This window comes from Atractosteus spatula, chromosome 4, assembly GCF_055471065.1.
Source record: "Atractosteus spatula isolate fAtrSpa1 chromosome 4, fAtrSpa1.hap1, whole genome shotgun sequence".
Lineage (NCBI taxonomy): Eukaryota > Metazoa > Chordata > Actinopteri > Semionotiformes > Lepisosteidae > Atractosteus > Atractosteus spatula.
Genome location: NC_142709.1, coordinates 15,572,631 through 15,583,348, shown reverse-complemented (window position 1 = coordinate 15,583,348; position 10,718 = coordinate 15,572,631). Strand labels below are relative to the sequence as shown.

The 10,718-nt window shown below is 37.9% G+C and overlaps 1 protein-coding gene across 4 annotated transcripts; it reads right to left on the bottom strand.

The window, feature by feature from the left end:
• Positions 1 to 456: 456 nt before the first annotated feature.
• LOC148835912 (uncharacterized) lies at positions 457 to 10,181 on the bottom strand. 4 transcript variants are annotated; one of them, XR_016090929.1, is made up of 6 exons: positions 10,086 to 10,181; positions 7,079 to 7,372; positions 6,438 to 6,549; positions 5,276 to 5,324; positions 1,275 to 3,841; positions 457 to 1,001 (listed from the first exon to the last, which is right to left on the bottom strand). XR_016090929.1 is itself a non-coding variant. In XM_088913013.1 (6 exons), the coding sequence occupies exons 1-5, from the start codon at positions 10,144 to 10,146 to the stop codon at positions 3,758 to 3,760; spliced, it is 600 nt and encodes a 199-aa protein (XP_088769139.1). In that variant the 5' UTR covers positions 10,147 to 10,181; the 3' UTR covers positions 457 to 1,001; positions 3,727 to 3,757. The 4 variants fall into 4 exon arrangements, 3 of the variants coding, with proteins under 3 accessions (XP_088769139.1, XP_088769141.1, XP_088769140.1); XM_088913013.1 differs by having other exon boundaries at positions 3,727 to 3,841; XM_088913014.1 differs by lacking the exons at positions 457 to 1,001; positions 1,275 to 3,841 and adding an exon at positions 4,177 to 4,284.
• Positions 10,182 to 10,718: the final 537 nt, after the last annotated feature.

Genomic DNA, 10,718 nt, shown 5'->3' with positions numbered 1-10,718 from the left:
TTCGGTAAGTTATCAGTCTCCACCTACGAAGTCGTGTTTTGATTAAAAGGTTACAGTACATTAAGATTTTTGTATAAAAACATAACATGGAATTTGATTACAGGTAAATGTAATGAAAACTGAAAACGTCAGCATTATATTTGTAACGCAACAATTACGCTAGTCGTGTTACACTCATACATAGCGTTTTACGTGGAGGTGAAAGCGGCGCACAACAGCTGTACATGGTTGAACCATCCCGCACTTTGTGGAATTTTCCATTTGTGGCGTGTCATGTCAGCATTCAAAAAACTTTCGGATTTTGGAGGTTTTCGGATTTTGGAATTTCGGATAAAGGATTTTCAACCTGTATTTCTCTTTTCCTTGTGTGTATGAATTCATGCACCAACTACAACACAAGATGGCAGCAAACTGTGTCAGATGTACAGTACGTGTGCAAAAGAAACACAACCCTCAGTTATAAAGGATTTAATCAAATGTCTCAAACATACAGTACCTACCCAACTAAATCACAGAAAGTGTCAAAAGCAATACAGTTCAAGGACTCATGGTATGTTTTCAGTGAAAACGTCACAATGTTGGTAATATGATCTCCCAGAGCTTTAACACAGTCCTGGCAGTGCTGACATACATGTGTACGGACAGCAGTGGGAAATTCCTCCTGTCTTTCCAGACAGTTGCAGCAAACTGGTGAGGGCTGGCTGGTCATGGTGTTCTCCTGTTGATGGCATCAATTAGCTGATTCCACAGATGCAAGAGTGAAACCTGGACAATGGAAGACCAGCAAGATCTGAAGTCATATCCCTGTGTGGTCTTGTATTGTCCTGCTGGGTGCTTCTTAATCGGTTTGCAGGGGTGGAAAAACTCTGTCTCAAGGACTTGATCAATGAATTACATGGCAGTGAGGTCACCCTCATTCTGCACTGTAGGCGTTCTTGTGGTAAAGGGGATTCCTCTGAGAATGAACGCACTGCCATCAACCCACATCATCTCTGTGAGGTCTGTGAAAGGCACAAGAGCATTTGTCAGTGAATAACGCGTTCCTCCTCTCTCTCTGAGAGACAGGTCTTTATGGCCAACTGACTTAACATCATGTCAGTCATTCAAAACAGATATGTTAAAAATATAGCACAGAATCTCAAATCAAGCAAGGTAACTCAGACCTAAGTAATAATACACATTAGCATTATTATTTTTAAAATAATTTTATCCCATTTTTGAAGGGGGTATTATATGCAATAAACACAAGATTTATGGGTCTATAAAGTGCTTACTCAGTTTTGTTAACATACAGTATGGATGATCACTTCATTCTTCAGCCCCTGAATACTACCCCCTCTTGAATGACCACTGGAGGTATTTTGCTGACAGTCTGTGAATAACATCTGTTTCCTTAAGTACAATGGGTAGAAAAGCATAACAGTCTGGAGATTTCTTTACAGTGAATGCTTCTTCTAGGATCATGTCCGCCTCTGAACTGCTAATGTTACATAATAAGATAACAAAGCTGCATATTTTTTATTTTAATTCCTGGCTTGTTAAGAAACAGCAGCTGCCCAAATAACTCCTTTTCTTATATTTCTTGATTGTGCAGCTACAAGGGCACTAAACATGCCGTGGTAGATACAGCTATTCATAGTTGTAGCGGCAATGCTTGTTAATAAGACAGAATTAAGTGTTGCTGTGCTTTCCTAAATGAGGCCCAATCTCTCTCTTCATCTCTGTGGTGCAGCCACAGAGAAACTATTCATGCAGGCTGATTAAAAGATGTTTTCTTTTGATAAGGGACAGCTCCCAAATGGGGATGTACTTAGCTAAGCCTGGCTATCATGATCAATGGTCATCCATTGGTGCCTATCTGTCTAGGGAGTGCCAGATGGACATCTGGACTACATTCCTAAGTGTCAGGAGTAAGTGACTCATATCTCACCCTGATCAACCAATCAGGGACTGGTAGGGCCGAGTAACCCACGTGGGTCTCTGATGCCCATGAAACTTTCAGCCAATGAACGAGCTGACGTTCCTCCAGGTAAAAACAGGCAACACAGAGAGCCTGAGGAGAATTCTAAAGAATCTCTAAGGAGAATTCCAGGGGTGCGAGACAATTCCAGGGCAGGACGGCCCAGGAGCAGAAAGGCTCCCAAGGGCAGGACATTCTCGCAGCGCGCCTCCTGACCATCCTGAGACTCAGCCCGGACAACCACGGAACGGCCAGTGTGTCCGAGTGCCAGAACTTTCCTCTGTTCTAAGAGTCTAGAGCGGAGGTTGCCAGAGAGTAACCAGAGGATCCACCCGAGGTTAGCATCAGCAGCAAGCCTCTGGAACAGGTCGGAACTGTGGACAGCTGAATCACTATTCAGAACTAGCGCTTCATCAGGAACGAACCGGTCCTCTTCCTGACTTGCTGGGACCCACAGTCATCTTTTCTCCTGTGCACAAACTTTGCTAGTTAAAGCCAACACTAACTAGCCGGTCAGTGAGCATCAGCAGCGCACCGTCGCAAGCCGCACAGCACAGCCTGGCACGGAGCCAGAGAGCCTGCAGGAGATCTGAATCACCAGAGATTGGATGAGTATTCAACTTCACTGCATTACTGCTCGAGAATTCAATTGTTATCCCAACCAGTTGATATCAATTTAATTCCTAAGAGTTATGTACTTGTTTTGAGTATCCAATGTAGAAGTTATAACCAAGTTCATTTATGAAACAGTCTAAATGAATGATATACCGAACGTATGTCCTCTTGATATGTGTAACTCTTTGTAACTGACTGAATATATACCTTTTGTATTCTGATAACCCTCACGATAAGATCTGTTAGGTTTATATGCACATTCTATGTATTAATAAATGTATCCTCGTGTATTAGTACCTGTGTGTGTTGTTTGAGTTATATCGCATGGTTGGATTCTAAGGCCATCAAAAGAATCAATTTCGTGATTTACTGCTACAATTAATAATTGTCCCAGTAAATGCCCAAACCCCTACAGAACTGGTGCCTCGTGAGAGCACACTACATAGTTCACTGACTCAAATGTTCATAATATTACTCTAAAGGGCATATACCCTTTGACATCTAAACTGTTAATTTTGAACGTATTTCTGTCTTGAAAATATGTGCAAATATATGCAGACAATAAAAAATAATTGTTCTGATGCAAATTTTAAACACTCAAAAAATGACGTACTGCACTTGTCTAAATATTTTAGTCACTTTTGAACATTCACCCACCTAGAAGTTTAAAGTGTTGCTCTTTTTGAATAAGCTGAGGTAGATACATGTAGGTTTTTGAAATATTGACTTATACTGTATACAGTATGATAGGTTCTCTTTAATGCAAAACTCGTACATGGAACTAGGAACTAGGAAATTGATAAACACTGTTGTAAACCCAGATTTGCTCAAATGTACCACAGTAAATAAATTATACAAATCCTGTATTTGCTGCCTGAAGATTTTTCCATCATATTAGTTAAGAAATTGACTTCTTCAACTTTTGTTTTTGAGTTATTTTCTTCACCTGTGAAGTCTGTTACACACATATCTTCAGACTCTTTGCATGTCCTGCAACCTTTCTCCATTGACCACATTAGCTTTAAATAAACCACCATACAGCTCTATGTAGTTTGAGGTTAAGGAAACGTAATCATCACTTGCATGTAAAGACAATTGCTTCGATTGCAATTAATAGAAAATAAATTGCTTAGTTTCTAAATAGAACTCACAAAGGTCCACTTTAGAATGTGTAAAATGTCTTTATAAATCGTAAACAGAGTTTTGTCTTTCAAAATAGCTGCTTCTGTGGTGTCTTGTTATTCCTGGACTGCGTTCAGGTATTTCCTGCAAAAAAAAGTGACACGTTAGTCATAACATACATACATAAAAATACACTTTAATCCCTTACACCAGTGTGTGTTCTTCTCAAAATGTGGTATGAAAAACGTTGTATCTGTAAGAATGTAGGATTAAGTATATATAGTATTTATTTTTGGAACAGATAAACAGAATATGTGTTGATGCTGTTGTACATAAGCTGTTAAAAACTGCATGAGGTGAAAGGGGGATGTTAGTATTCTGCCCTGTCGAGCTCAGACTCTGTTAAATTTTCTGCGTTCAGTTTGTTGAAAAAGAAATTGAGGTGCATTATAGGAGCTGCAAGACTCGTGCTTTTACCGTTTTTATTATGTTTTGTCCATCTGTGGTTTTCTTATCAATCTTGCAAATGTATCAATAAACAGTTGCTGTGATAGTGACACCCCACACTACACAGCTTAGGCCATTTTCTACAACACAGAATGTAAAACAGGTTATGGCCTATTTGTGACCTCAGCAATTTAGACAGACTGTATTTGCATGCTAAAGCATCTGGTTTCTAATGATCTCGCAACGCTTTTACTGTACAAGTATACACTTACGGCTCAGTTGTCTGTTTCTGAACTGTTATCAAAGATGTTTAAGGGAAAATAAACAATTCTACTAATTCCTGTTAATAGCGCATTATCCGTTATGCTATTGGTTTGTAAAATTAGAGTGTTTCAGCAAGTCAGTGCCAGTTCAATAACTAAGAGCTCATAGGTTGTAGACTAGGGAACGCCATTCAGCACATAAGGCTTGCGCTGTTGCCTGTAAGTGATTAGTAAGTTTCTTCGTGATCAACATACAACATACTGTACGAGTTATTCCTGTTGAGTTTTCTGTTGTCTGATAGTACTAAGCCACACATTGAAATGGGCACAGACTGTGGAGTTTCCAAGCACACTGGAGTGAAAAGACTGAATCTAGTCTATAAATCACTACAATGGGAGTTAATTGGCTGCTTGGTTGATACAGCAATGAAGATGCTGATTTAAGTTAAAACCGTCTCATCTTATTCAGAGATGTTCAAAAGTTTTCACTATTTAAGAGCAGTAGGTAGCACGTTTAATATCTAACTTGACAACGGAACAACTTACAACACAACTACAGGATCTACAACGGAGGATACTGCACACAGGAACATGTATTCTGTTCTATTTAAGTATAAACCTGAATTTTTTTTTTACCAGGCTAGGCTTGTAATTAGTGTGGAAGTACTGTATTTTTAATTTAGCACTGGTATTAACATACACATGTGTACAAAACCGTGCAAGTAAAACCTCCACAAATACAGAGAAATGAGGACATTAACTGTGTTCTAAAAAAATGGACAGTTGAAGACTACGGGCAGTAGTCATATAAATACACGAGAGTGGAATTTAAGACTTTAAGTGATAATTAAAGGACGTTTTACAGTACCTGTTGATCCTCTCCATTGCCGCTATGGCGGCTTTGTTCATGCTTTGTTCTGCAGAAATAAAGAAATTCAAACATTAACAAATGAGCATTAAACAAATTGGTACCGGAAAGGCTGTATGACAGTCAAGAATCTATTCCCTCGTTAACCTTTTTTTGATACTGCAGGAGGCATTTTAATCTACATTTAGCACAGATCAGAAATGAAAACTCTGAATTTCTTTTAATAGGATAATGAGCATTTAAACAGGGACAAAATATAGTGTTTAAAAGCATCAGTCAAAATACAGCACTTTTATTTTTCCCCAAAGAGAAGAGGATTGCGTATTCAGAAAACAGCTGTAATTTAACAAAAATTGCTGCACTATGTTGAAAATAGGTAGCCCTGTGATAGCCATGACCGACCAATATTCTCTGTGGTTAACAGATGCTGAGATATTTGGAGTTTAAATCCAGGACTCAGAAATACAAAAGAAAAGAGCTGCATAAGTTTTAATCAGGGCTAAACTACCTTACATACTGCATCTGCAATAAATGACTATGGCAATTATACTGGAAACAGCAAAAATAAAGAAGGTTTCAGCTTCACATTGCAATATTGTGCTATACAAGGAGATCTAAGACACACTATAATAACTAGAAATACATGCAAATCTGGACCAAATTCCTTACTCATCAAATCACACAATCCTACAGCCTGTGTGAAGCTATTGTTTTCTGTGTAGAAGGATGTGTCACATAGAAAAACACTTTTGAACAAAGTGATTGCCTGAAATATATGAAAATACCAGGCAATGTCTGGTTTAACTTTTCTACATTAAATATTCATACAAAACAGTTGGAGTTGGAAGACAAAAATCAAACATTATTTACAGTCGATTTAAGTGGTATATTAACAAAAAAAAGTTGTAATGTTGTTCATGAACTGATGCTGGTCTTTTCTAACCCATATTTGCACATTTGAAAACCTCTAATTCTACCCATGCCAAGAAATTAATATACAGTAGATTCGCATTTAGATAGCAAATAGAACATAATTCATCAATGCATAAAGTATTTTTTTAAATTACCACATAATGAAGAAAACTGAGAAGCCCAATTGTTCCTTTCCTAATTAAATAAAATGCGCTATTTGAAATTATCTTGGGTTTTCTCTTGTACTCACCGATACCGTCTTCCCAGTACACAGCAGATGCCCACTAACACAGAAAATACCACAATGGGAGGAACACTGTAAAGAACAAGCTTCTCTGTTTGGGTCTCTGAAGAATTGGTTTCTAGAAACATATATACACAAATATTTTCTATTACAGCTGAACTACAAAAGTTTCCAGAAAAGTCTGTTATTATTCTAAAACAACCCTCAACATCCACAGATTACATTTCGACTCATATTTAGGTCTGAGTCTTTGAAACATTCATTTTTCTGATAGTAACATAGAAATGTCCCACAACACTGCATGTCCTGCATAGGTAACTATTTTGTGTAGATTGACTTCAACACTTAGTAACTGCAAAGTTGCTCAGGCAGCACTGTCAGGGCTGTCAATCAGTTTAATAGCTCTCCAATATATTTAGGTTTGAAATTCAGATTATGAGCGCCTATTGAGTGATGGGGAGGAAATCAATGCCTAGGACATGGTTGGTTAATCAGCAGATTAAGTGCTTGATGCAAATACAGAAATAAGATAGCATTGAGACTGTTCCATGTCCAAGCAATCTTAAAATGGAAAATGGAAATATCAGCTATGGAATGAGAAAAAGAACCAAAGTTTTCCAAGATCCAAGAATTAAAACATTTTTCACCTTCAATCTGAAGTCTCCATTCTCTTGAATATACAGTAGATGTTGTAGTTACAGCGCAGGTGTAGTTCCCTTCATCAGATTGTCGTACATCAGTAATCTCCAGTTGTGTAGGGGTAAATTTCCATCTTTCGTCAGTTGTGGTTTGAAAAGTTGTATTGTTACGGTGACTGAAAAAAAGTAACCCTTCTTTCTTCCAAGTTATTTGGGTTTCATCAGTAAGTGAGACATTACAGTGCATGATGACTCTTCCTCCCAAAGATGCCGACAGAGTTATAGGTTCTGCCTCACTCTGCTCTATAACAAGAGAAGATGGAAAAACAAAAATAAAAAACAACATTCAGCTAACAGTTCTTTTGTAATTCTTTGAGATTCACGAGGAATAACAACACCCAAGAATTAATCGTACTGAAAGGATTATGGAGTGTTTAATGAAAATTTAGCTTAAGCTGCTTGGCAGAGGGCTGAGCTCCTGGCCAGGGGACGAGGAGACTAGAAGCCCCATCTAGAGTGAGGAGAGACCAAGGGACAGCTGCAGAGGGGGAGATGGGGTGGAGGAGGGACGCAGAAAGATGTATGTGAGGGAGAGAAGGGGATCCTGTACGGTGTTTATAGTGTTTTAGTAGAGGAAATGGTGTTAATAGTGATTGCTAATTACTGACAGCTGAGTCCAATTGAACTCAGTTGTTGTCATCCCTCCCGAACTTTTGTTACAAACTCCATTTCATAGCCAAGGAAAATAATTGATCAATCTCAAATAGGTTTTTAAAAAAAATAATGAGAAGGACTAGAATTCAGGAATTAGGTAAGTGTTAGTAGCTCTGATGCAAACTAACTGCATTAATAAAGAGATAAATGGTAGAATTACAGCTATAAAATTAATGCCGTGTACACTAGGAACACAACAACATGAAGTGTATAGAGGTAACTATTCAGGAGCCTGGGAAATGACACTATCAGGCAGCAAAACAAGCAAATCTAAAATTCATTTTCTTGTTTTCCTTTTTAATCTAATAATGTGTTTCATCAGATATTTTCTGTGCTCTTTTGGTAGTGCTCCTCTTTATACATACAGATTTAAGTGAGCGGCACATGTATAATTAATTATGAGTGATTAAAATGTGCACTGTGGCATGAAATAGATGGTTTAGTTTGAAACATATTTTCCTTGGTTGCTTATTTCTTTTTCCTGAGAATTAAGTCCAAACCTTGAAAAACGACTTACCACCCATTAAATATCCAAATGAACCAACAGCAGGGAGATCATGTTGGTTAATCATGGACATAATTACTGCCCTTGCTATTACAGTACTTTTCTCCAAGTTACATTACATGACATTATTTTTATAGTTAATTCAATTTTCCTTAATTTTTGTTTTGATTTGTGAGTATAGGAGAAAAGGATACATTGGTCCTGTAACAGGTTTTAAGGGTCTCATTTCATAATTAAGTAAGGACTTGATACATACTGTACTGTATGTGGGAATTTTTGTTCAAATGCAAAATTTAGCACTGTACAGGATTTCTATAAGTAGACATCCAGATACTTCCCCACAATTGCTACTGACACACAACTGAAGATTAAAGTACAAGAACAGTAATCACTTTAAAATTAACCCCAAACTTGAAATGTTATCCGTTTTCTAAAAGCTTCTTCCTATTCAGGGTCACGGGTGAGCCAAAGCCTATCCCGGCAAGCAACAGGCATACGGCAGGGTACGCCCTGGACAGGACACAAATCTTTCACAGGGCAGATGGACAAAAAGACGGATGCACCTAGGAACAATGCTCCCAGAAATCAATTAATCAACCAGTATGTTTTTGGACTGTAGGAGGAAATCAGGGCACCTGGAGGAACACGGGGAGAACATACTAACTCCATGCAGATAGCGAGGCAGCTATGGAAGCCATTTCTCCAACGTCCAACCCTAAAATGATTATTGTACTTGAAAATTATTCTTATATAGAAAAATATAGTCTATAAAAGCAGGAGGTATATTATCCTGAATAGCTCAATACAGTACTTAGTGGGAGGTTTGTCCTGCACTCAGATTAACTGCACCCATGACACTGAATAGTAAAATAATATCAATACAAGCTAATTATGGCTAAGTAAAATGCCCATACTTACACAAATCTTTCTGGTTGTTTTCTCACTGATGTTGATAAATTCCCGTTGTAATCAACACTGGTAGATATACTGGATCGGACATCAAACTTTAATTGCCATTTATTTATTGTGTACATATTTCACAAATCTTAAATATGAGATTTCTTCAGCCTTTTATACCTCAGTAAATAAACAGGATGTTGTACACATCAGATTCATTTTAGGGTCGCAGGGGGACTCATAATTTTTTGGACAGATTTCCTTATTAAAAATGTTTCATAAAAGAAAGAGGAAAAATAATGCTCTTCAGCTATTAGTACGCTACTAGCAATTAGCAATAAACTATTGGTCGTCCTTTTTGAGTCTTACTGCTGTTTCTGGAAAGAGTGAATATGGTCTTCTCTTTTCTTCCCAAAAAGCTGTATGACTGAGAACAATTGTATGTTTGATAAGTCCACTTAGGATCTTTGAAAAATTAAATTTTCACACTTTTCCAATTTGCATCTCCTTTGATTCAAATAAGGCATTATAATGCACAGCCACTTGAAGAAGCACAGTACCGATTCGATTACAAGTACATCCCCTTTAATACCATTGTAGAATATCAGGGTGCAATTTCTGCTCTAACCTACAGCATCTACTAAAATAGATTTCAGCACTACATGTCTCAAATGAAGGAATTCAAATGATTTATGTGCATTTCTGCTCTTGGTGCTTGCACATGTTCAAATACTACATGAAGTTGCAAAATAAAGTAGAGACAGACCGTGTACAACACATCATCAGAGCACCCAGAGCACCTCTTACGCAATGACCAACTCAGGTTGACAGCAGTGAAAATGAATAAGAAATGAACCCAGGCCATTCACAGTGACAGACACAACATGAAACACACTGTACCTGCCAGAATACACAGCGCCAGCGAGATTTCAAAGGACAGTCTCCACGCGCTGATGATCATGCTGCCTCTGTCAGCGCAGAATCAAGACACTCAGTGAGCTTCATATCAAAAAGAGAAACACTGAAAAGGAAGTGGTGAACTATGAGTGAGGAACTGACAAATCCGCTGTGTACGGATCACACTCTGAGATAAGATTTCTAAATGTTTTATTGGAGACATAAAAAAATTATTCTATGCAGTGTTGCAACCAGATTGGTCAATATCATTTTCTGTTTAGAAATGTGGAGAAGCCTGTCAGTGTTTTTCGAAGTGCAAGATAACAGCCCAGGGCTTTAGAGTTTCTATATTGAGCATGACCCCTGTCACAATATTTTCCTAAGCTGTTTTCAATGTCAGATAACAACCGAAAGAATAAATAGTGTATCACAAAAGCACCACACAGCAGAATGCTTGAGGGTTGATCTGAAAGTATATTTTAAATATAAGAGCCAAATATTGAAGGAAAAAATAGAGAGGAGGGCTTGCTGTATGAGAAACAGAGGCATCTTAATCATTACATTTTTGGCTGTTTTATACCTTGTTTTTTGCATGTGAAGCACCACATTCTGACTCCTCTGGCAAAACAGCTTCCA